The following is a 27,246-nucleotide window of genomic DNA, read 5'->3' as shown; positions in this document are numbered from 1 at the left end:
TGCACTGCACTTGAGGAGGACCATCTCCTCAAGAAGAGCATGCTGGGTTGCAAGTGGGTTGATGCCCAAGATCCCACCTCTGCAAAAAAGGCATCTGACGACCCTGGTCATCACTGGGGAAGGCGCGCACCTAAGGCGAAGACCAGTGCAAGGTCCTCTCATTAATGTTTTAGACAGAGGCCCAACCTCTACTCTTACCTCTTGCCAAAAAACAAAAAGGGGGAACTGCGGGGAGCCGGCGCGAACGCCATTACAAGGCGCCGCCCACTTCCTTGCAGTTTTGAGGTAACTCCATATTAGGCAGTGCTTGGCAGGACGGTGGGTCCTGGGCTTTGCGCATGCGCAAGCCATGTAGAGTCCCCAGCCAATCCCGTGGCACCTGGTGACGGCGAAAGGCAGACAACCAATGGGAAAAACGACAGTGTTCCTATTCCCTATATAAGCGGCCATGTTTTGTGTACACGCGCTCTCGTGCTCAAGCTCTCCCATCAATTCAAAGGCTCTCCAATAAAGCGTGATCTGAGAAGACTCCTGGTGTGGTGGTCGTTCTTCCTCGCTGGCTGAGAAGGTGTTTGCCGCATTCCCTCTTTTCCTATTTCTCTGAAAAGTTTGAGGAGTATGGGTCTTAGTTCTTCTTTAAAGGTCAGAGAATTCCATTGTGAATCCATCTGGTCCTGGGCTTTTCCTTGTTGGAAGCCTTTTGATTGCTTCCTCTATCTCCATGCAAGATATTGGCTTATTTAATTGATTTATTTCTCCTTTGCTTAGTTTGGGAAACTTGTATTTCTCTAAAAATACATCCATTTCTGCTAGGTTTTCTTTCTTTGGAGAGTATAACTTTTGAAAATAATTCTTGATAAGTGTTTGGATGATCTTGGGTATTTGTTGTGATTTTTCCTATGGCATCCCTAATCTTTTTGATTTGGGTTTCCTCTTCTTAATTAATCTTGCCAAAGGTCCATAAATTTTATTTATTTTTTTCAAAAAACCAGATTTGTTTTATTAATTTTGTTTGTAATTTTCCTAATCTCTACTTCATTAATTTCCAGTTTCAATTTGCTTATCTGGCTCTGTCTAGTAATTTAGGTTCCATTTTTTCATATTTTTCTAGCAGTTTGAATTGCAATAAGAGATTATTTACTTGCTCTGTCTCTATTTTCTTGATTGGGCACTGAGGGTGACAAATTTGCCCCTCAGGACTGCTTTTGCTGTGTCCCACAGGTTTCTTTGTGATGTGTATTCATTTTCATTGAATTGTAGGAACTTTATAATTTCTTCTTTAATTTCTTACGTTACCCAGGTGTTGCTAACAAGTGTGCTGTTCAATTTCCATGTATTTGAGTAATTTCTATGGTATGCTTTGTGATTGAGAACTAGCTTGATTCCACTATGGTTGGATAGGATACTGGGGATTATATCAATCCCCTTGTATTTGCTGAATTTCCTTGAATGAACTATGATAAGATCTATTTTGGAGAAGGTTCCATAAGCTGCTGAGGAGAACATGTACTGTGTCATTTTTGGGTGAAAAACTTGGTAGATGTCAGTTAGTTCCACTTGAAATATAGCCTCACTTAATAATTGGGTAGCTTCTTTGCCAATCCTCTGGTTGGTGGACCTGCTCTTTGGTGAGAGTGGGGTATTAAAGTCTCATAGTATTATCATATTTGGATCTATTTTTATTCTTTAAGTTTGAGGGTTTTTGCTTAACATATTTTGGTGCTCCAATGTTTGGGGAGTATAGGCTGATAATGATAATATACTCCTCTTGGATTGTTCTTTGTATTAATATGTAGTGTCCTTCCTTGTCTTTTTGTGTTGATTTTAATGAAAAGTTTATTTTGTCAGATATCAGGATAGCTACTACTGATTTGTAACTGGGGGTATTTGCTTAGTATATCTTTCTCCAACCCTTCACTCTGAGATTGTTTGTATGTTTGCTGGTGGCCTTAGTTTTTCAATTCCCAACCTGGATATACGGGTCAAGTTCTAGTGGGGTTAGGGCTTCTAGTTCTCTTGTCCTGGACACACAGGTCTTTTGCTGTCATAGGCACGATTTCCAGGGGGTGTGGTTCCCTGCTTTCCACCCTCTGCTGAGGCATATGTTCAGCGTCTGACTTTAATCGGGAGGAGCTGATTATGTTGCTCAGGCACCCAATCACCAGGCCTGGTCCTGGCCCTGGCTCCTGGTCACCCTCCTGTGGCACACCAGTTGGACCTGTGCTGCCTGTGTTATGCAGCCTGGAGTACATAGTTCAGGTTTCTTGTACTGTTAGCTGTTGTGATCCCCAGGCACTGTTCCTGGCTTTGGTGTTTAAGCTCCCTTCCAGGGTTGCTCTTGATCTAGCCTGGCTGGCTGGATGTGCTCCATGGGCTGGTGGGCAACTCAAACACTTCCCAGTTTTAGGGGGTCCTGTATTCCAGGTGTTGAGGCAGGGGTCTGGGTCAAGATCTGGGGGTTCCACTAGATCTGATCTCCCTTGAGGGGGGATACGCTGTCCCCTGCGGGGTACTCACCCTGAAACTAGTTGGGAACTCTCCAACTGTAGTTTCTGTGCTATGTAGGTCATTGGTTGCCTCTGCAATCTGATTCAGTGTAGATGCTTGTGGACTGGGCTGGGCACTAGTGGCTCTGTTTCAGTGTTTCACCTCTGTCTCTATGTCTATTGATGCTGTTTGTGTCAATGCTGCAGGTTATGGATGCCAAAGGCTGGATTGTGCATACCATGGGTTGCCGTGGGCAGAGGTGTGAGTAAGGGGTCTCTGTATAGGTTCTGAACCCTGAGGTTTGTCTCTGTTTGCACTCTCTGGATTAGCACCAATACCTTACAAGTCTTCTACATTGGCATTCTGCGGGCAAACCCCTGTAGTTCTGGGGTTCTCCCCACGGGGCCATGGGGTTGAGAGGCTTTGGTGGGATGGAGCCCCTCTGCTCTATGGGTGAGGGGTGGGGGAGGGGTCTTAATGCAGGCTCCCAGCTCTGAGATTTCTCTATTCCTCAGGATCAGCGGGTCCAGCACATGTACCTCAGAGGTCTTCTGCGCAGGAGATCTGTAGACAACTGCTTGTGTCTCTGGAGACTTTGGCAGTCCCAACAGTGCCAGTTGGGCCATAGCTGGGCACTTTGCCACGCAGCTAGTAAAGGTTTGTGGAGGGGTCTTCACACTTTTCTGCTCTGAAATTCTTTCTTTTCTTTCTTTTTTGTTTTTTTTCCACCACATGTTTTTCTCTGAATTTTCATCTTTTTGTTATTCTTGGGTAAATTAAGCATTAGAACTAGAACTTTCTCTTTTGTTGGAGAGATCTGTGGTGTTTCCCTACTGTCCCATCACCATCTGGTTCCCACTCCCCATCCTAGGTTCTTTACCCCTTGCTAGTGTCTAAAGACAGCAGCAGGTCTATCCAGTAAGTACAGATGTATTTGATGAGTGAAGAGTCTTGGAATGATCACCTCTTAATTATAAATACCGACATAATGGTTTTGGCTAGCCAGATGGTAGGATAGAGCAGTAAAAATTATTTCAGCACTTGTGTGATTGCCACAATTGACCATGGTTTATAGATTATTAATTGTGTTTAATTACCAAAATGGGAAACCAAAACAATTTTTTTCTTTCTACCTATACAGTACTGGCTCTGTTTCCTATTGAGTTCTTCCCCAAACTGCAATACATGTATTATCGTAAACTCTTTCTGAGTGCTGCAAAGTGACTATCACAATGATATTAAAGGTCTAGACCTCAGTTATAAAAACAGCATCAATGATATTATTTGGAGATTCCTATTTGCCCAGCTATGACCACTGTGTTCTGTGTTGCTGTTTTTATTTCATATGCTCCATCTTTCTGTACTTGAAATGGAATTTACATCAAGACCAACTAGAAAAGTGAAAGTGACCTTGTGCTCTTATGGAGGCTTTTTGGGTACTGGTTGTGATAGTTGAAGTCAAGGAATAGGTGTTTTTCCTGAGCATTGTTTTTGTGTAAAACTAGTGCCCTACCACTTGAACCAAAGATATATCCTGGCTTTTGTTGGTTCATTGCAGATAAAAGACTCATGAACTTTCCTGCCCCAGGCTCGCTTGGAACCCTGATACTCACATCTCAGCTTTCGGAGGAATGGAGTTTACAGGTCTGAGGCATAGGTGCTCAGAAAATTGTGAACAATTTTAATGTAGCTCGTAAGTATACAGACACACACTGTTACAGCTGTGTTTGCATTGGCCTTGCTGCTTATGGATATAAGGCATGAGACTAGGATAATTCTGTTAGTTTGTCCCCATTGACAAGGTAAACTCCCATTTTATTTCACTGAGAACCCAGGAACAGGTCCATTGTATCTTAAACTCTTTCCTTAGAAATGACTTAATGCTTACTTCCTTTACTATTGGAGTAGGATGAATGTATAATATAAGGGCAAGTAGCTATTTATTTTTTCTAGCTATTCATTATTAGCATAAAATGGTAAGTTTACAGTTAATAAGGGGCAAACACTTATTGGATTTGAAGTTTCCTTGTTCCTGTTTCTCTAGTGGGCAACTGATCAGAGTCTTCAAAAGGTTGATATAGACATTTGACATGATAGTCTAACACTCACTTGTTTTGTTTAGTTAGGCTGTTTTGGTTCTCATTAAAGCTTTATGGTAGAAAAATTCATCAATGTTCCTGTGTTGAATGCATATTAGTCCAAAATTAGCAGTCATTACACCTATATAGGACTGGGAGCCCTCTCTTCTTTGAGTCATTGAAACCGGGAATAATTGATTTGGCTTCCAGACATATCTGTCTTTGTGCAGATGCTTTTCTGTTTTCCTGCAAAGGCCCAGCAGAATTAGAGATAGTGTTGTGTGTGTCTCTGTCATTCATGCGTGGGTGATGTCACTCCAATGAGCTACAGCTACTGCATTAAATGATGTCAATATCTCTGGACTCAGAAACATGATCTTGCTTGCCCTTTGGACTCCTCCTGACTGTACAATGCAGTGGTGGCCTGACAATATTCCCACTTCAAGCTCCTCAACACTTCTTATTTCTTAAGGGACTCTTCTGAATCATACTTGTTCTCATAGAATCATAGAGAACATTGAGAGATATGGAGTCTGAGCTTATCTAATGTTTTTGTCCTCTCGTTTGGGAGCTTTTTCTCTTCTTATAAATGATTCTGTTTCTCCTTCCATTGATATTGAGGATTCTTAGGGACTGGGATGACAAGGCTTTGCTGTGTCAATTGTGCAATCTTTATCATTGGCTTTCAAAGAGAAATAATGACCAATAAGCAAACTATTGCTCCCACTGCTCATTTGGACAACTCTAGTTATTTTGGTGCCCTCACAGTTCTTCCAGAAAAAAATAAACTGTATATTCCTGTGGGAAACTGGAGCAAATAAACATTCTGCTCTAAAATTCTTAAAGAAAGAAGGGAGAGATTTTCTAAAAAAAATATACTCACTAATATACCAAAATATAAAATATGTGAGCTACACAGTATCTTGTGCATCTCATTGTTACAATGTTTCAAACTCTAACCCTTTTGCATTTTGTTTTTTCCCTTCCCCTCCCCAATTAGAGAAATGTATATAGAAGTTCCAGGGCACTGGAATCAAACACAGTGAAAACAGGGGTATGCTGTGGGGAAGGAACAAAGAAAGAAAAAAGACTCACACAGAACTTTACATCTTCAGAGAGGGTGGGTCAGAGTAGTTTTGGAGGTGGGAGGGAATGGATTGTAGGGGAAAATCAAAGGAGGGGGCAACAATGTTTGATAGAAAATGTACTCATTACCTTGTTCATGTAACTGGAACCCCTCTGTACAGTATTTTTACAATAAAAAATATACAAAAAAGAAAGAAGAAATAAAGCAAATATGGGAGCAGAAATATACAGCTAAGTCAGAGAATGGACTGGAGTTACCTTAATGAAAGCATGGAAACATTCGATAACTTAACATTCATATACTACTAGCCTTAGAAATATAGTGATGTACAAGCAGCAAAATAGCATAGGTAGGAAGAATAACAGATAGGATAGAAAGGAAGAAGCACAGTAGATAATGTACTCACAAGGAAGAATTATAGCATAAAAGGCAGATTACGCTGGAAGAAGCATAATATATCCAAGTTAGAATGCAATTTAAGAGGACTTGTTGGGAATTTTCTATGACTCTAACATAATCAGAGGAATGAATAAGAGTAACTTCTTTGGTCAAAGTATTCAATTAAGATTTAACTGTCAAATTGGTACAGATTGCTCTCAGAGCCTCTAAACATTCTAGGCAACAATTAGGTTCATCTTAATGTTTGTTTCTTCCAGAATGTGATCTCTCCCTGATCCTGGACAGAGAATTTCTCTCAGGTCTTATCAAGATGATGTAGCATTTGGGGGCAAATATGCAGCCAAGAAGCCCTGCACTGGAAGCCAAGATGGAGAAGACTTCCACAGCCACCATGACCTTCCCCTTGCTGCTGTGGTAAACAGGCAGGAAGGTGAGCCACACACTGCAGAATACCAGCATGCTGAAGGTTAAGAACTTGGCTTCATTGAAGGTGTCAGGCAGGTTCCTGGCCATAAAAGCCACCATGAAACTGGCCAGGGCTAGGGCGCCCAGGTATCCCAGGACACAGTGGAAAGCAGTGAGGGACCCCATGTTGCACAGGATGATGACATGACCATGTTCAGAGTGCACATCTGTATCCACAAAGGGAGGAGTTGTTACCAGCCACAAGCCACAGAGAGTCAACTGGATAAGGGTGCAGATGGGGATGATAAGGTTAGGAACCCATGACACCAGCCTCTTCCTCGTCCCTCTCCCTGGAGTAGTGAGTGTGAAGGCCAGAACCACAGTGATGGTCTTGGCCAGGGCAGTGGAAACAGCCATAGTGAAGACCACTCCGAATGTGGTGTGCTGGAGGATGCAGGTGACTGTATGTGGACGGCCAAGGAAAAGCAAGGAGCAGAGGAAGCAGCAGATGAGGGAGATGAGCAGGGTGTAGCTGAGGATCCTGTTATTGGCCTTGACAATGGGGGTGTCTTGGTGCTTGATAAACACCCAAAGAACAGCAGCTGTGAGTGCAGAGCAGCAAAGAGCCATGCAGGCTAGAGCCATGCCCAAGGGGTCTTCATAAGCTAGGAAGCTTTCAGATTTCATCAGACATTGGTTTCTCTGGGTGCTGGCAAACTGATGATCTGTACACCTCACACACTGCACCATGTCTAGTGAGAAGTGAAAATCACTATTAATCTGTTTTAAGAATTTCTCTTTCCTCTCATGCCCTTTCATTTAAGCAACTCCTTTCCTGATCCACCATTTGACCTGTATTGCTTTCACTACCATGTAGACTACCGCTCTATATCAAAATACATTCAGGTGTATTTTTTCTTTCTCACATTTCTTCTTCTTTCCTTCCTCCCTTTCTCTTTTTTCTGGTTATCTTTTTCCTTCTCCTTCCATTCCCTTCCTTCCTTTCTTCCTTCTTTCCTTCCTTCCTTCCCCCATCCATTCCTTCCTTCTTTTCTTCCTTTCCTCCCTACCTCCACTCTTCCTCCTACTTCCCTCACTCCCACTTTCTTTCTTCTCTTTCTTTCTCTCTTTCTGTTATTCTTTACTTCTTTCCTGCATTCTTTCTTCTGTTTCTTCCTTTCTTTCCTTCCTTCCTTCTTTCTTTCTTCCTTTCTTTCTCATTTTTTCTTTCTTTCCTCCAGTGTCTGAACTCTAGTCCTGGGAATTTTTCGAGAGAATTCATGCCCAACACTGCCACCCTCCCACTTGACCCACAGCTTGCATTCCAACATCATTGTTGCTTAATTGTGGGAAAGAATCTTATGGAGTTTCCTTCCCATCATTGCATCAAAGCTCCATCTTCAAATCTCAAGGGCCTGACTACGTTGGATTTCAGGTGTAATAAATAATTACCTAGCATTATGTGCTGCATTCTTGACAGGTCATATCACTCTGGCTCTCTACTACTCATTCAAGAAATAATGGAGAATAGAGAAGCAGCCCAACCACTTCACTTTTAACAAGAGGGCCTAATACAAACCTCAACCTACTCCTTATATCAAACAAAAACTTCCTGAGCATTTGATCTCTGTCAAGAACAATGCTACTCCCCACAACTGACAAAAACAAAACAAAGAAGAAAACAATAAAGATAAATGGAAAAAAGAACAATGCCCCTTCACCAATATGATAGGCTCTTGGAAAGATCACAGGAGGGGGGAGAAGCCAAATGAAATGGAGATTGTAAACAACTTCTGAAGCAATTATATTTGAATGGAGAAGCCAAATAAAATGGATTTGCTAAACTACTTCTGAATCAATAATTTTTGAAGATTTGCTAGTCAACGTAGTGCCTGTGTCAGATATGGAGTTATCCAAACAAAGCCCTTTGTATTATTAGAATATGCTAAGAAAAAAATAAAATTTAATTAGAAAAGACCAGCAATGGGACTCAGAAATGAAAGGTTGTGTTAGATCCAGAATTCTATGATCATTTGCACATCATTTCAAAGATCAACAACAGGTACTTGATATTTTCTTTTTTCCTTTTTATATTTTCTTTAAATACAAAACATGTGACCAAGGAGAGGGGAACAGGGATGTTCTCAAGATAAAGCCTGTAGTAGATTAAAAAATAGAATCAGGTATATAATGGAGAACCATTGGGTTGCTTCTTCTAAGGAGAAATATGGCTAACAGTAGCCATGGAATTTTGTATGAACATGCATGTCTTCTTGCCTTGCTACTAGATCACTCCACTGGCTTGAAGGTTAGGAAGGAGAGGTGTGGAATTTCTCTGTACAGACTCACCTGTCACATTAGAAATCTCATTCTCTGGGCAAGGAGTACAATCAAAGCAACAGGTAGCATTTCCCTCCAGAGAGGCCTTCCTGAATCCAGGACCACAGCTCTCACTGCACACAGACTGAGGAGTCTGAGACCATTCAGATGAATGTTAGTGACTACTCATCTTTTAACTACCTCTCAAACACTCCAGTGATGGGGGAATAAGTTGATCAAAACACATAATCTTTATATAAATACAGCCAATGAATTGATTGACCATTTTACAGTTTCATCTAACATGACCTGAAGAACATGGGGGACCTCGACACCCAGCCCCTCATGCTATCAGGAAGACATGGAGCCTTTAACATGTCAATTATAGGAAATTGGAAAATGGAAATTAAATCTTGTATCCAATTTGTTTTAAATTGGATCCCATTCTTGTACTGTGGTGATGATGTATTTTCTCTCTAATTCATCTGTGAATAGATGAATAAGAGCATGAGAGGAAAATCAATCAGAGAAACTTCAAACCCACACTCTAAAGCATGGCTAATTGCTTGGAAGGTACTGCTGTACCCAGGGCCATTCGCATCTCTCCCCTTTGGCATCCCAGTTGCCATGAGGTGGGTGAACTTCACTGACAGATGCTCTTTTCATTACATCCTGTCTCGACACAAAATCAACAATCTACCCAACCACGGTCTGAAATCTCCATACAGAAGGAAAGCAAGCCCTTCTGCCTTCTCATTTGATTCCCTCAGATATTCGGTCACAGTGTTGGAAAGATGATTCACAGGTGTTATTTAACTTTTATGATGTTCAATATGCAAATATATAACAACATAATGGTAATGAAGAGTTCTCACATTCCCTCCATGAATCTGTTAATAAGAAACTTTCAGAAACAGGAAGTTTTGAAATGTCAATCACTGAGACATAGTTTTATTGGACAAGCTTACAAACAGGATAAGCTTATTGCTTATTTATAATAGATCATGGTATTACAGTTAGAAAAGACCAACTACGGGGAAGAAATAAGGGTGTGGTGACATTGTGGACAAGCCTTGAACTCATAACGTCACTAAGGGAATTCTAAGCTCTTTCTACAGCTACTTCATACTAACAATACAGTTTTTAAAAAATGAGAGAGCAAAAAGTACAAATGAATCACCTTGGTAATTCCTATGGGCCACTCTATCAGATTTTCAAACAAAATCAGTTGTTGACCATGTGGCCTAAATGGAGAAAACTTGCCAACTTTCACCGTTTGTCCCAGACCTCTAGGAAAATTCCAAAAGCTCATAATGTCATACTCTGCCTCCAATTTCCTTTCCTCATTCAAAACCACTTGGTCTCCAACAGGATTGATAAATTGGATCTTCTTCAAAAAGTGATGCAGCTAAAAGAGACATTATAATATGGTGAAGTGATTCCCAGAGTTATCACAGAACCCCAGAACAATGGATGCACACAGATTAGCTTCAAATCCCACCACATAATTCACTAGCACCACAGAAATCCAATCAACTGTATCAAATGTAGGCCCACAGAGGACTAAAGTGTTACCAAGTTCTAAAACATAGTTATCCAGGATGAGATGCAGAAACTCAATTTTAAAGGAATGAGACTCCAGCCACATCCAACCAAATAATGAATTATATTGTGACAGACCTCAATCACCACTCTAAAGTGAATTCCAATCACTTATTTTATGATTCTGATCAGAGAGTCTGTCTGAAATATAGGTAAATAATGAACTAAGTAGAATCATAGAATATTTATGGCAAGTATTAAAAATTATCTTAAGCAAGACTTAGTTCATTGTGTGTGGGTATCAGTGTGTGTGTGTGTGTGTGTGTGTGTGTGTGAGTGTGTGTATCCTGTCCTGTAGTTCAAACTCAAGGCCTAGGCACTAATCATGAGGTGTTTTTTTTTTCTTTTCAACATAAGAATTCTATCATTTCAGCCACAACTCAACCTCTGGGTTCTTGGGTTAATTGTATTCAGGGGTAGGCCACAGGTGTGGGCTCCTTGTGTATAGACAATCTTAGCTTTTCAAGAACTAATCACCCTCGATTTGTTATTTTTAAAAGGTACAAAGTGAATATGGAAGTATGGTATTGGAAAGGGGACGGCTTTTTTCCACATTTAGTGCAGATGGGGTCAGAAGAGACAACACTTCCTTGTCACGAATGCAGCATTCTTTAAGAACATTGTCTTCCCAGCTCTACAATCATTTCATTGAGACCACAACAGGCCTAGTGTCTCTCGTATATTCCAAAATGAAGCTAGATGAACTAGTTCCATCTGATTTGAAAGCTTCTACAGAAAGTCTACATGCCTAGTGTAGGTCACCCAAAAGCAAAGCCATTACCTGTGAAGAGAGAAATGCCCTTGGCTTTCCATTGTGCACTGGTGGTTCTTCCATGTGACAAAGACACATCTGGTGGAGGGCGTGGGCCAAAGCATATACAGCATTGTAGATGTTGTAACTTTCTTCTGACATGGTCATGTCAAAAATGTGCCTCAGCAACCAATCCAGTGTGGCATTGTACGAACAGTGCCCCAAGTCTCTGCAGTCAGACTTAATCAGTAGGCAATAAACAGACTGAATCCATGACTTGGGAAGGGAGTTATATCCTGAGTTCTTGGACAAGGTATCTGTCAGAATATAATTGGTGAACCCATACGTGTTTCTATGATGGTGAGAGAAGATGAGAGGAGCATGGAAAGAATCAAGCAGAAAATATCTACCAATGGTCACGTCATCATAGGGTGAGTTCATGACCCAGACTTTCCCTGTAATTAAAAAGTGCCCAAATTTGAGAATAACGCTTAGTAGAAATTTACTATCCCCATAAATGATAATCACATTGGTTGATGATTCCATTAGCTGGCGATGCATCCATAAATCATTTGATAAATCTGCAAGTTCAGTGTAAGTGATCATGGTCTCAAAGGACAAACAGACTCCATTTTTGTACAACTCTTCTCTCAATTCTGAGAGGAACCACACACCATAGTCATCTTCAGTGATGAACAGTCCCACCCATGTCCAGCTGAAATGAAGCATCAAGGAGACCATGGCCAGAGCTAGAGCTGAGTCCTTGGCAGCCATCTGATAGACAGTACTGAATATTCCAAGCACATTCAGGAGAGGATCAAATGTTCCAAATGTGAACTACAGGGAAAAAAATGAACACAGACCCCAGGAAGAGGATGGTCATAGGCAAATCTCGGTACTGATATGAACTACATAACAACTGGTAACAGTGGGAACAAAAGTTTGCTTATCCCATTTGCAAATACATTTCCCATGTTCCAAGCTCTTTGTAAAAATGTACAGATAAGGCTTAGAGCTTTGGATTATCCTTTAGTTTCTTCAAAACCTCTCTTTATATTTTATATTTTTTTGCAGCAAAGAAAATGTGTATGCCCCACTCACTTCTTTAGTCTTTTCCCTGTGAGATCATGCATTTTGGAGGGTTTTTTGTTCAGCCTGTAGAGGACAGAGTCAATATGAACATGGTTTCACATCTGCCCACCCTTTCCAGCCTCACCTGTGGTAGTTTGTAGAGATCTAGCAGTGTCCCAATTGGGACAGATGTGGTTGAGGTTCCTGTGAGTACTGCTAAAGCTTTGCTGTCTCTTCTGCAATTGTAATTAGGGCTGTTTGTATTCATCCCAGAGAGCCAGATGAGAAGATTCTCTAACATATCAGTATCTTTAACTTTCTCATTATAGATCTCAAACCCGAGAGTCATGTTGGGTAGCAGATGGGCATTCTTGTTGATCTCCTCAACAGCTAACACAAAGGTCAGAAGCAATTGGTATTTCTGTAAGTTTATCCTGCACAGAGGTCACAAAAATTTGGTGTGTATATGTGTATTACAAATGATTAATTGCAAATCTCATGACTTTGTTGAATAAAATGCTTCTCTCTACACAGTAGTGTATGTAGATCCTATCTTCCAACAGGATGGCATTATAATTTGGGGTCTTAGACAAGTTATTATAATTAGGAGAGCTCCCGAATGGGCCTTGATCAGCATACATGAGATGACTATTCTTCTGGGATTGTAGAAAGGGGTGCGGGGGATGAGCAAGCTGATTTATCCTCTCTGGAATGTATGGATATGTGAAAAACACTGGTGTTGGCTGGGTCATAAGAGCTTGCCCAGCTCACATACCAAGTCATTAAGTACCTTGACTTAGCTGTGCATCTGAGAAAACTTTTAAGAAATCTAATTCAAATTGGGAGCAGCTTGTTTACCCAAGTTCAACCCGTATGAGCAGAGAGACAGGGCCTGCTGTATTGGTACTAAATAGGAAAACAGGCTACCTTGTCTCTGTGCTAACATGCCAGATGATTGCAGATGGCTCACCCTGCTGCAAAGAAGTTAATCTTGCCTTGTGAGAAAATTAAGTAAAACAAAGAAACACAATTCATGTCATGTGGTAGAGGCACACTAAGCTGACTCAGAAAATATCATTCAAGGGGATTCCCAAGAAGCAGAGCAAGATGGCAGCCAAGGAAGATAGAACATGAAAATTGCACCTCCCAACAAAGAACACATCTGGGTCCAGTGGTGTGGACCAGAAGGTACTTCTCTAGTAGAAGAAAAAAACAGAAAATGATGTGTAAGAAATTGTGGAAAGAAGCTGGCTTCTTTCTCACCATCATCAGTGTTAATAGTTCTCTATGGACAGAAACCTCCTACATTGCATGGACGGAGAGAACTAAAGTTAAATCTCAGAATCATGAACATAAACTGAGACAAGTGGTTGGGAAATGCTTATAGTCTCTGCCCTTGGGTCCAGATTATGCCTCTGGAACTCTTTTAGGATAGAGAAGGAAGACACTGACACAACCTTCCTCCTCCAATCTTGTGAACTACAGCAGGTATTGGATTCAACCTCCTAGTGAGGAGTGCATAAGTGTGGGTCAGGGTTTTTTTTTAGACCGCTGTGTCAGACATGAAATAGTTGGACCAATACTCCAGAATAAACAGTATGCCCTGCTTGGTGCTAGCACTAATGCTTCCAATGGATCTTCCAAGAGGATCTCAGATGCCCCAGGGCAGCCTAGGAAGGAAAGTCTGTGAATTTTCTTTGTCAGTCATTGGGCTTGAATTCTGGGCAATGGCATTGTCCCTGAGCTCTTCGGCTCAAGGCTAGTGTTCTACTATCTCAGCCACAGTGCCTTTTCTAGAGTGGGACTCTAGATAGCAGTAACTCTCCCTCATCAAAATCTGTCTAGTCCCAACCAAGCCAAAAGAAAAGTAGACTATAGCAAAGAATACAGTTTTATCAGTAATTGGATTTGAGGAATACATAGAGACTCAAGCTCCCCAAACAACCAGAGAAACTCACTCTCTAGGTTTTTTTCTATATCTGATCTTTGTTGTTTTTATTTCTCTGTGTTACTTTTGTATATTGTTTTTTAGGATTTTCTATTTCATTTAAATCTTCTATTTTCCATTATTAATTGTTTTTTTCTTCCACTTTTCAATTCCCTTATTTTCAATTTTGTGTTTCTTCTTACAATTCCCTTTTCAGTTCTCTCCACATTATAATGCTACTCCATCAGAGCTACCCTGTTTAGTTGTATACACAAAGAAAGGCCTCCTTCTATGTATGTAAACAAAAATTACAGGAGTTAGATTAAGTGGCATCCCAATACTCTTTGAATAAACCATTCTCTAATCTCAGCAACTTTTCCAAATACACTTACATATAACTTTTTTTCTTATCTATATATACCTTCTTTTCTTAACTTTATCTAGCTCTCTAAGCAGTTCCCTACATAACATTTCTTCGAATTATTTTCTACCTCTTACCCTCAGAAACGAAGCCTCAACTGCATATAGCTGTCTTCTAAGCAGTTCTTACCCCTCTACTATCATTATACCTAAATTTTCTTCTGAACTTAAATTTATATCTCTCCAATCCTAACCCTTCTCATTTTCATCTGCTCCAGTCCACTGATCCCTAATGGTTTCTATCTGACCCAACTTAGAGTTGGTTCTCTTGTGACCGTGTACAAAGGGCACATCCTGTTACCTCTAAGATGCAGACTACTTATCAGCCAATCGTACATCTTCTCAAAAGTTACAACTATATGCAATCTCTACCTCAGAGCCACAACATCCCCCTCCAAGCAAAGAAAAAGAGAGGTAATAGGGAAACACCTACCCATAATACTGAACCCCTAAAATCTATATATTTATATGACACCTGGTTGCCTCCAGCCCTAAAAGACAGTCCTACCTTCATACCCGTTTAGTTCTTATCTCCAAATGGGTAGAACTAACTGCAGAAACAAAGGAAACATGGCCAATCCACAAAACCCAACACCATCTCAATGTAAATAAGCTACAGAGTGTCCCAGAATGACCTAGATGATAATACTCAAGCTATTTTAAAAGCATGGCTGATAAATCTGCTGAATGAAAAATTGGACACGTGCTTAGGGCTATAAGAGAAGGTGACCAGGCCTACCCGAAGTTAATAGATTACTTCATGGCCTCCACAAATAAAAGGATAAAGGAACTTCAAAAGAAGAAGAAAGAGTCTAATGAAAAGATAGAAACCCAGATAAAAGAATGGAAAGAGAAGTCCAAAAAACAACTCTGAGAGATAAGGAAATCTATTCAAGACTTAAAAGAAAACCTTAATAAAGAGCTGGCCACCATTAAGAAAGACCAGCAAAAAAGAAAGGAGATGAACAGCAAACTAAAAAGCCTTGAAAGCAGAATGGAGGAGGCAGAAGAAAGAATCTCTGAGGCAGAAGACAGTTTAGACTCCAGAGACAAATAGTACACAGATATTCATAACAAAACCAACAAGCATGACAGGTCATTGCAGGAAATACAGGAGACATTAAGAAATCCTAATTTGAGACTAAAAGGTATACGAGAGGGCCTGGAGAGGGAAACCAATGGATTAGGAAATACATTCAGAAAAATCCTAGCAGAGAACTTCCCAAATACACAAAAGGACAGGCACATCCAGATACAAGAAGCTTTAAAACCCCAAATAAGCCACACCAGAACAGATCATCCTACCACCACATTATAATCTCTTCTGGATCAATAGCAACTAATGAAAGAATTCTTAAAGCTGCCAAGGAGAAGAGAACAATCACATATAAATGTAACCCAATCAGAATCACCTCAGACTTCTCATCAGACACCATAAAAGCAAGGATAGCCTGGAAAGAGGTATGCCACTCCCTAAAGACAAATACTTACCAACCAAGAATAATCTACCCAGCTAAGCTTGTATTCATAGCAGAAGGACAAATAAAAACCTTCCACAGCAAGGAAAATTGGAAGCAATATATCACTACCAAAGCACCTCTTCAAAAAATCCTCAGACATTCTGCATGTCGAACACCAACAGGAACAAATATGCCCAATGATGAAGTCCACAAACAGAGAACTATGTAATTACAACAAGAACAGCCAAGTCACCGCTCCCCTACACACACACACAAAAAACGGATGAGTGTCATGCATAGACAAATACCTTTCAGTCCCAACTCTCAGTATTAATGGACTTAAGTCTCCAATTCAGCAACGAGATTGTCCACTTTGATCAAAAAGCAAGATCCTTCTATTTCCTGTCTTCAAACGACACACCTTGCCGACAAAATAAACATATTCTGACAGTAAAAGGCTGGAATAAAATCTACAAAGCAAAAAGCCTCCATAAACAAGCAGGAGTTGAAATCCTAATATCAGATAAAGTAGACTTCAAATTAAAATCAATGAGAAAAGATAAAGAAGGTCACTGTCAAGACTCATTCTGGGATCTCTCCTTCAGGAGGATATTATGATTCTAAATATCTACTCACCAATAAAGGAGCACCAAATTTATCCAAGAAACGCTACTTTACCTCAAATCACACATAGATTTAATAACAATAATTGTTGGGTACTTTAACACACCACTACCCCAGCTAGATAGATAAACCCAGCAAGAACACAACAGAGAAACCTCTGCATAGAGCAACTAGACTTAACAGACATTGATCAAATATTTCATGAAGCAGCATCAGGTTATACTTTCTTTTCAGCAGCACATAGAATATTCTTTAAAATAGACCACATTCTAGGCCACAAAGCAAATTTTCCAAATTTGGAAACATTGAAATTATGCCCAGCATTCTCTCAGACCACAAGGGAAAAAATTAGAATTCAACACCAAAAGCCATGAAAGGAGAACCTGTAACACATCGAGGCTGAACATCACATTATTAAACCACCAGTGGGCCATTGAAGCGATTAGAAAATAAATTCAAATGTGCATGATATTTTACAAAAATGAACACACAATCTATCAGCTCCTCTGGGACACAACAAAAGCAGTACTCAGAGGCAATTTTATAGCGAGTTCCTCATTAACAAATTGGAGCGATCTGAAACCAAAAAGTTAATGAGGCACCTAAATTTCAGATGGAAACAAATAATTAAAATTTAATCTGAATTAAATGAATTAGAGTCCAAAAAGCTTTAGAAAAAATTGAAAAGAAAAATTTTGTTCTTTGAAAAACTTAACAAAATTGGCAGAGCCTTAGCAAATCTAATCAGAAAAAAAAGAACACACTCAAATAAACTCAGAGATTAGAATGGAAACATCACTACAAAAAAAAAACAAGATTCAGAATCTAATAAGGGAATACTTTCCAAATTTTTATGCTAATAAGTTTGAGAATCTGAAAGATATGGATCAATTTCTAGCAAATAATGACATGCTGATACTAAACCAAGATGATTTAAACCAACTTAATAGACCCATATCAAGTATCAAAATAGAAACATCAATAAGAGACCTCCCACCCAAGAAAAGCCCAGAACAGGATGGATTTACACCTGAATTCTGCAAGGCCTTCAAAGCAGAACTCACACCAATACTCCTCCAACTCTTCTATGAAACTGAAAGAGAATGATCACTACCAAACACTGTCTATGAAGCAATCATAACCCTCATCCCCAAACCAGGCAGGGAGTCATTAAAGAGTCCCATTTCTTTGATGAATATCAGTGTGAAACTTCTCAAGAAAATTTTGGCCAATTGACTTCAACAATTCATCAAAAAAATCATACACCATGATCAAACAGGATTCATTTCAAGGATGGAAAGATGGTTCAACATATGCAAATCTACTAATATAATTTAGCACATCAACAAGAGCAAGGACAAGAACCACATGATTATCTCAATAGATGTAAAAAAAGCATCTGACAAGATCCAACACCACTTTATGATGAAAGCTCTGGAAAAACAAGGAATCCATGGAACATTCCTCAATATAATAAAGGCAGTGGCTGATAAACTAAGAGCCAGAATTATAATTAATGGAGAAAATTAAAGCCATTTCCTCTAAATTCAGGAATGAGACAAGGATGTCGCTCTCTCCAGTCCTCTTCAACTTAGTATTAGAATGCCTAGCTGGAGGAATAAGAAAAGATGCAAACTTAAAGGGGATGCAAATCAGCAAAGATGAAGTAAAATTCTCCATCTTTGCAGATGACATGAACTTGTATTTAAAGATCCACATGGACTCCACTCCCAAGATGTTGAGCTGATCAGAAACCTTGGCAAAGTACCAGAGTATAAAATTAACCCTCAATAATCACTGGCTTTCATGCATGCCAACAATGCTTTCCCTGAAATAAGGAAAGCAACTCATTTTGTAATAGCCTCACAAAAAATAAAATGCATAGAAGCTAGCTTAACTAAGAGGTGAAGGACTCCAAGATGAAAACTTTAAAAACGTGAAAAAGGAAATTAAAGCAGAACTAAGGAAGTGGAAAAACCTTCCATGCTCCTGCATTGGGAGGATTAACATCATGATAAGGGCAATACTGCCAAAGGCTATCTACAATTTCAATGCCATATCTACCAATATTCAAACCTCATTCGTCAATGAAATAAAAGAAGCAATCCAAAAATACATACGGAACAATAAAAGACCCCGAATAGCACAAACAATCCTTAGCAGAAAGAATAGTGATGGAAGAATATCAATTCCAAATTTGAAATTTCATTGCATAGTCAAATTAATCAAAGCAGCTTGGTAATGGCACAAGAACAGAACTGAGAACCAATGGGATAATAAGATTGAAGACCCAGAAATTAACAAAAAGACCTATAGGTACATAATCTTTGACAAAGTAGCTATAAAAGGAGAATGCAAGAAAGACAGCCTCTTTAGTGCTGTCAAAATTAATCAACTGTAGAAAATTAAAGCTAGATTTGCATATATCACCTTACACCAGAATCTTCTCCAAATGGATCAAAGACCCAGAAACACAACAAATCAAAGAAAGGAGGGACAAATGGTATTGCTTGAAATGGAAGAGCTTCTGCATGGCAAAGGACATAGCTGGCAAGATCAATAGAAAGCCCACAGACTGAGAGAAGATCTTCACTAGCCATACAACGGACAAGGGTCTCATATCTAAAATATTCTTAGAACTCAAAAAACTTTAATCCCACTATAACAAATCCTCAAAGAAACAACAGCCCAATAAATTTTTGGGCTACAAACTTAGAGAGAAACTTCTCTAAAGAGGAAATAAGAATAGCCAATCGACACAGGAAGAAATGCTCAACTTCTCTAGCCATAAAAGAAATGCCAATCAAGACAAGATTGAGATTCACCTCATCCAAGTTAGAATGGCTATAATCAAGATCTAGTAACATATCTTAGCTGTGGTAAATAATGGTGCAATAAACATAGTTGTGCTGGTAGCTTTCTTATGGTCTTGCTTGTGATCATTTGGGTAAACGTCCAAAAGTCATATTTCTGGGTCATAGGGGAGCTCTATATTGAGTCTTTTGAGGAATCTCCATACTACTTTCCAAAGGGGTTGAACTACACTCCCAACAACAATGAAGAAAGGTTCCCTTCTGTCACATCCCCTCCAGCATCTGTTTTTTGTTTGTCTGTTTTTTAATTTAATTTTATTTTATTTGTGAACATACTGTGCAGAGGGGTTACAATTACATGGGCAGGATAATGTGTACATTTCTTACCAAGCATTGCAGCCTCCTCCTTTGTTTACCCTTCACATCCCTTCCCAGCCTCCCCCCTCTCCCCCCAATCCCAATCCTTCTCCTCCTCCCCCACCCCCACCCCGCACCAAAGTTGTAAAGCTCGTTTTGGACGTGACAACTTGTACTTCTCATTGTTGCAACAGGTCCACCTGTATCCTTAAACGACTTGTTTTTCCCTATCTCCTCCACAAGTTATACTGACATCAATATAGTGAAAGCAGGGATTATACTAGGGGGAGGGACATACCAAGCAACAAAGAGATAATCTTATAAATGCTTTAGAAACACATGCATGAAAGAAAAAAACATTAAAATACATATCTAAGGGTTCATTTTCCTAACATCACATTATATGACCTTTTCTGCTTGACTCATACATATACTAGATATTGCAAATAAGGGAAACCATGGGACCTATGTTTCTTTGGGCCTGGCTTACTTCACTTAATATAATTTTTTCCAAGTTTTTCCATTTCCTAACAAATGGGGCAATGTCATTCTTTCTGATGGAGGCATAGAATTCCATTGTGTATATATACCACATTTTCTTGATCCATTCATCTACTGAGGGGCATCTGGGTTGGTTCCATATCTTAGCTATGGTAAAAAATGCTGTAATAAACATAGTTGTGCCGGTAGCTTTAGTGTGGTCTTGTTTGTAAACATTTGGGTAAATGCCCAAAAGTGGGATTGCTGGGTCATAGGGGAGCTCTATGTGAAGTCTTTTGAAGAACCTCCATAGTGCTTTCCAAAGTGGTTGAACAAGTTTACATTCCCACCAACAATGAAGTAAGGTTCCACATCCCCTCCAGCATCTGTTGTTGTTAGAGTTCTTGATTTTTGCCATTCTAACTGGAGTGAGGTGGTATCTCAATGTTGTTTTGATTTACATTTCTTTTATGGCTAGGGATGTTGAGCATTTCTTCATGTGTCTATTGGCCATCCTTCTTTCTTCTTCAGAGAAGTTTCTCTTCAAGCCATTAGCCCACTTATTTATTGGGCAGTTGTTTCTTTGAGGATTTGTGGTTGGGGGATTTAATTTTTTGAGTTCCAAGTACATTTTGTTATTAGAGTTCTGGATTATGAGCATTATAACTGGGGTGAGGTAGCATCTCAGTGTTGTTTTGAGTTGTATTTCTTTTATGGCTAGAGAGGTTGAGCATTCCTTCAGTTGTCTATTGGCCATCCTTCTTTCCTCTTCAGAGAAGTTTCTCTGTAAGTCTTTAGCCCACTTATTTATGAGGGAATTAATGTTTTGAGTTATATTTAAGATATGAGACCTTTGTCCATTGTATGGCTAGTGAAGGTATCCCAATCTGTGGACTTCTACTGATCTTGTTAGCTATGTAGTTTGCCCTGAAGAAGCTCTGCAGTTTCATGAAATCCCATATGCCCAACATTTCTTTGATATGTTGTGTTTCTGGGTCTCTATTAAGAAAATTTTGGCCTGTTGCAGGGAGACCTAGGGTTGCTCCTGTTCTGCCCTGTAATGTATTCATGGTGTCTGTTTTTACTCTGGGGTCTTTGATCCATTTGGAGTTGACTCTGGTACAGGGTGATATATAAGGATTTAGCTTTAGTTTTCTACAAGTGATTAACAAATTTTGCCAGCACCATTTACTGATGAGGCTCTCCTTCTTCCTAAGATATGGAAACAACACAGATGTCCCTCAGTAGATGAATGGATCAGGAAAATGAGGAATGTATATACCATATAATTCTTTGCCTCTATCAGAAAGAATGACATTGCCCCATTTGTTAAAAAAAATTATATTAAGTGAAGTAAGCCAGGCCCAAAGAAACATAGGTCCCATGGTGTCCCTTAGTTGCAATAACTGGTATATGTCTGAGACAAACAGAAATGGTCAGATTAGATGATATTAGGCCAAATGAACCTCCAGATAAGGACATGAGTGGGTTTTTTTCTTTTTTGCTATTGTTTCTAACATATTTATAAGATGATTTTTAGTTGTTTTGTATGTACCCCCCCCAGCATGGTTTAACTCCTGTTTTCACCATATGTGATGTTGGTATAATTTGGAGAGGGGAAGGGAAAAAACAAATTGTTTAAATAGGGATACATGAGAACCCATTGCAACAATGAGAGGTACAAGATGCTATGTCGAAAAATGAACTTTACAACTTTGGTGTAGAGTCGGGGGTGGGGAGGAGGGTTGGGAGTGTAGTCCTGGAGATGGGAGGGCAGGGATGGTAGGGGAAAAACAAAGGAAGAGACAACAATGCTTGATACGAACTATACACATTACTTTGCTCATGTAATTACAAACCAACTGTAAGGTATTTTCACAATAAAAAACTTATTAAAAAAAGAAATCTAGTAACAACAGATGTTGGAGGGGCTATACCCAAAGGGAACCATATTGCATTGTTAGTGGTAGTGTAAACTTGTTCATCCACTTGGGAAAGCAGTATGGGTGTTCCTCAAAAGACACCACATACAGCTGCCCTATTACCCAGCAATCCCACTTTTAGTCATTTACCCAAATGATCACAAACAAGGTCATACTAAAGCTACCAGCACAACTATGTTTATTTTAGCATTTTTCACCATAGCTAAGATATAGAACCAACCTAGATGCCCCTCAGTAGAGGAATGGATAGAGAAAATGTGATATATACATTGAGAGAAAGAGAGAGACAGAGACAGAGACAATGGAATTCCATGCCTACATCAGAAAGAATGACATTGCACCATTTGTTAGGAAATGAAAAGATTCGGAAAAACATTACATAAAGTGAACAAAGTCAGGTCCAAAGAAAAATAGGTCCCATGGTTTCCCTTGTTTGAAATGACTAGTGCATGCCAAGGACAAGCAGAGAAGGTCAAAGGTTATGGACCTATGTCCATATAAGATGATGTTAAGCAAAATGTACCCCAAGAAAGGGGACGAGTGGTTTTTTTCTTTCTTGCTATTGTTTTCAATGAAATTATAATAGACTATGTGATTCTTTTGTTTCTTTTATTTGTTCTTCCCCCATGGTATAACCCCTGTTTTCACTGGATTTGATGCTACTGTTCTGCATATTGTACATACATTTTTGTAATTTGGTCAGGAGAAGCGGTATAGCAGAATGCTTAAATGGGGATGTAGGTTGTCCTTTTGTGACAATGAGATGTCCAGGACACTAGGTTGAAAACAAAATTTACAATGTTAGGGGCAGGAGGTAATGAGGAGTTGGGGAGGTGAGGAGGGAAGGGATGGTAGGAAAGAAACGGGGAGGTAACAATGCTGGATTGGAAATGTACTCATTGCCTTATTCATGCAACTGTACATCCCTTGTACATTATTTTTTACTATATATATATATATATATATATATAAGAAAAATAATAATTAGGAGGTGTTGGAAGGTCCCTGAGGCAGAACCAAATGCTATTTTCATCAGTTCCCACCATGGGTGGAGGAGGCTGACACTTGTCTTCCTATGCCTTCCTCCCAGAAATGCTCCCCCAAAACTTAAGCAACCTCCTACCCCAAATATAAGCACCAGCACACCTTCCTCACCTCAAGGATAATAATGGCCAAAAACATACAGAAACTCTGAAAGTGTAACACTGGGAGTGATTATAGCAAAGATGAGATACCTATGCTTGCATAACTTTGAAATCAGAACTCCTTCCTTTACCATAAGAATACCCCTGGCAGCCCAAGATCTGTGTGTCTTTCCTCAGTTAGAGTGTGTCTTTGCCTTTCTGTTTCCTGTTTGTCTACTTACTTGTTTGTTTGCTTCCTTACTCAGTAAAGCTCTGCCACTTTGTGACTTGTCTAGAATTTCTTCTTCTGACATCAAAGATAAGGATCCTAAATGAAGAGTCCCTACTTTTAGAGGGAAACTTCATTAAACTTCACCTGTTTTGGTGACCCCGATGATTGGTATTCCAGGTGTATTAAAGTTCTGCTGGCCACATGTATAATTAAGACCTGTTTCAGCACACAGATCTTGCCACTGCTAGACAGAATCTTCTCATATGACCATTCCCTGTGGATGAGGCATATAGGCCCCCTTGGGCCCAGGAGGAAGCAGGATGGGACCCACCACTGACTTGGGTTTTCCCTGAGGTTTGTGGAACCACAATGTATTTGTCACTCAAGTTGCCTTTGATTTTTCTCTGCTACTGTAGCAGTTTATCACCAGACCGGCTGACTTCTCACAGGGCTCCCTCTAGTGGTGACATTGTGGAAGTCACTGCAGACTCAGGAACCCTGAAGCCTGCCTGGAATTTCTGGACAGACACGCATAAAGCTAGACGGGGCAGACTGGTCTATATCTCAGACTTTTCAAAGGCCAGATGATATCACATGTCCAATATGATTAAGAAAGTTCCAGAATGATGAGCTCTCCTAGCAGTCAATATAATCATTTTATGGAAATTCTCTAGAGAGAATCTCAAGTCTCGTGGATGTTTGCTGATGTCTTTTTGTACAATGTAACTCTGAGACTTGACAGCTAGAATGTCAGTAATACTAAATATTAATCGGGTCCTGGTGGTTCAAGCCTGCATTTATGGCTAAATAAGGAGGCTGAGATTAGAGAATTATGTTTTTCAGTCACTTTGGGCAGGAATTTCTGTAGGACTCTATGTGCAAGCTATGACACACACACTAGTAGCAGAGCTGTGGGTCAAGTGGTACAGTGCTAGCCAGGAGAGAAAAAATGCTCAGGGACAGCCATCAGGATTGAGATCATGCCTGAGTACAAGAGCATGTGGGAACACGCATGCACACACACACACACACACAGAGCTCAATTAGGGAATGGACAGAGCAGAATATAGCTCTGTAATCTTCCACCTCCAATGGGGAAACTTTTCTAATGCTGGTCTACACATGACCCCCATCTGTCTCACTCACTTCCACACCACATTCAGTTGGCTTCAATATACCTCACAAACCTCTCAGGGAATAAAGTATTCCTTTCCATTCCCATATACAGTTTTTCCACACAGCTTGTCAGAGAAGATTCATGCATGACTTTCCTAGTTTCCAGAGAATTCTGTAGATCTAAAAGTGGTCAGCTCATCTGGGTCAAATGAATGAATCAAAGTGTATAAAACACATGAAAAAGCAGGGTGCCAGTGGCTGATGCCTTTAATTCTAGTTATTCAGGAAGCAGAGTTCTGATGATGGCTGTCCAAAGCATGAAAAATACATTGAAATTTCATTTAGGAAGTTATGAGCAGGGGAAAAATAGATAAGCCTGGAGAGAAATCAGAGAACAAGGAATAGAAGCAGAGCTTCTGGGAATGTCAGAGGAGACAGGCCAAGATAAGGACAGCAGAGCAGAGGCTTACTTACATTAGTTAAGGGGGAAAATCAAACATGTCATGGATCTCTTATTCCTGACCTGACCAGAAGCTCCCCATTCCCAGAGCTTTGGTAACATGAAATTATGCCTGAAGAAGAAACTGCATGTCTATCCCAAAAAAACTTGCCCTGTAGGAAGTCCAAACATTAGTCCTGTTTTTAAAAGTGTAAAGAACACAATTGAAGATTCCCTGGCCTATGCCCTATGGATGGGAACATTGCATTTTAGTGTGTTAATGTGGACTCTTGGTCACCCCATTGACCATGAGCCAGGTCAAGTCAGGCTCGAGGAATCACAGGCTGGAGGAGTGATTGTGGGAAGTTTGGGAGAGCCCTGGGAAAGTGTAGTGGAATGGAACTGTCAGAAACCTCTCTACCCTTTGGAAGGAAAAAAAATATTTATCAGCAAAGTCTGAAGTAAAGGAGAACTGTTATGGTGAGGGCAGAGTAGAAGATACAGAGAACAATAATGGATGTAGCTAACTTTGCCCACCCTGGCTGATAATCAAACAGAAAATGAAAATTTTAAGAAAACCCAAGAAATTACTTACTGTAGGCTCTGCCGCTGCTCATCAGGGTCATTAATGTTCCAAACAAATTCCCAAGAATAAAGGGGGAAAAATCCGGCAATCACCACATTTCCCCTCCTGTGTGCTACAGATTTCTCTCTGCAAATGCGTCTGCCATCTTCAGAGGAACTGACCACTTGTGGATGCTGGAGGAGAAGCATTGTCAGAGCCACAGGGAACATTGCTGCTGCTTTGGCATGGAGATATGATTCTGGCAGTATACTGAGCCTGCAGTGTCAGGCAGGTGTCTAAATGGATCTTCAGTTTCCGTGGCTCCTTGTTCCCAGGATGGCCACTGGGACACACCAATGGCCTCCTCCACTGTCGTAGAGGAAAACACAGCCCATTCTGCCCTCCAGCTCTGCATCTGGGGTCCAGCTTCAAGGTCAAAACAGAAGTTGGAAAATATGTGTAGCATATTCTCCACACCCTCAGGACTGTGATTTCATCCAAGATGGTAGATAATGAAACTCTAGGGATGGATTCCTTTCTAGTTGAGTTTTTCACAAACTTGTGTGAAAGCAAAGAGTTGAAAAGAAAAAAAATACACAACATAAAGTCTCATAGGAAAGCCACTAGGGATGGTGAGAATGGATGAAACCAGAGGTTGCCAGGTGAAGTTCAAAAGGACATAGAATGCCATGGTCAGAAAAGGTCCACTCAGAGTTATTGGAGCACAATCAAAGATGAGATGGGCAGACTCACAACCCAGGCCAAGAGAGTCACAGAAGTTTACTGAAATGACCCATTCAGGTTTCCATACCAACTGTACATGCAGATGTACCCACAAGTGGTCAATTCATTTATTTACTGTTGCTGAAGGTACCAACAGTGTCCCTGAATTTAATGATTACAGATCAATACTTTAAGGTCAAGATACACATTCAATTGGATGTGAAACTTCTTCAGTGCTAGCATGTTTTGAACAGCAGAATGCATCTATCACTACATTGTGGCCATCCACTCTTACAGAGATATTCTTTGATCTATGACTTTCTGGGAACATAGCAGGCCTGCCTACAGAGCATCCTGGAAGCTGTGTGTGTATGGATGGGTCTTGTTTTGCTGTGTGTCGCTTTCATGTCCCAAGTCCTGGGGGAATTATCACAGCATAGGTTCCTGCTCCCCACAGAGCTCACCTTGGTGGCTAGTTCTGTGATCTGGCTCCATATATTTATCAGGAAGAGATTAGAAAAATAAGTTGGAGTGAGGTGGTATCTCAATGTTGTTTTGATTTGCATTTCTGTTATGGCTAGGAAAGATGAGCATTTCTTCATGTGTCTTAGAATGTGTCTTCTTCATGTGTCTTAGCCTTCTTAGAAAGGCTATAATCAAGATCAATAACAACAGATGTTGGAGGGGATGTGGATAGAAGGGAACCTTACTGCATTGTTGGTGGGAATGTAAACTTGTTCAACCACTTTGGAAAGCAGTATGGAGGTTCCTCAAAAGACTCCACATAGAGCTTCCCTAGGACCCTATCTCATTTTTGGGCATTT

General features: G+C 40.1%; 1 protein-coding gene across 1 annotated transcript; it reads right to left on the bottom strand.

Moving 5' to 3' along the window:
* Window positions 1–1,807: 1,807 nt before the first annotated feature.
* Window positions 1,808–25,908, bottom strand: LOC106000628 (vomeronasal type-2 receptor 116-like; the record flags this gene model as incomplete). The annotated part of the gene is made up of 7 exons (XM_013035910.1): window positions 25,730–25,908; window positions 12,345–12,633; window positions 11,159–11,965; window positions 9,956–10,183; window positions 8,806–8,929; window positions 6,314–7,208; window positions 1,808–1,823 (listed from the first exon to the last, which is right to left on the bottom strand). Coding segments are annotated over exons 1-7 (2,538 nt in total), but the record flags the coding sequence as incomplete, so codon positions are not given.
* Window positions 25,909–27,246: the final 1,338 nt, after the last annotated feature.

Source organism: Dipodomys ordii, unplaced genomic scaffold, assembly GCF_000151885.1.
Source record: "Dipodomys ordii isolate 6190 unplaced genomic scaffold, Dord_2.0 Scaffold230, whole genome shotgun sequence".
NCBI lineage: Eukaryota > Metazoa > Chordata > Mammalia > Rodentia > Heteromyidae > Dipodomys > Dipodomys ordii.
The sequence above is the reverse complement of the archived record's forward strand: the minus strand, read 5'-3'. Positions and strand labels throughout refer to the sequence as shown.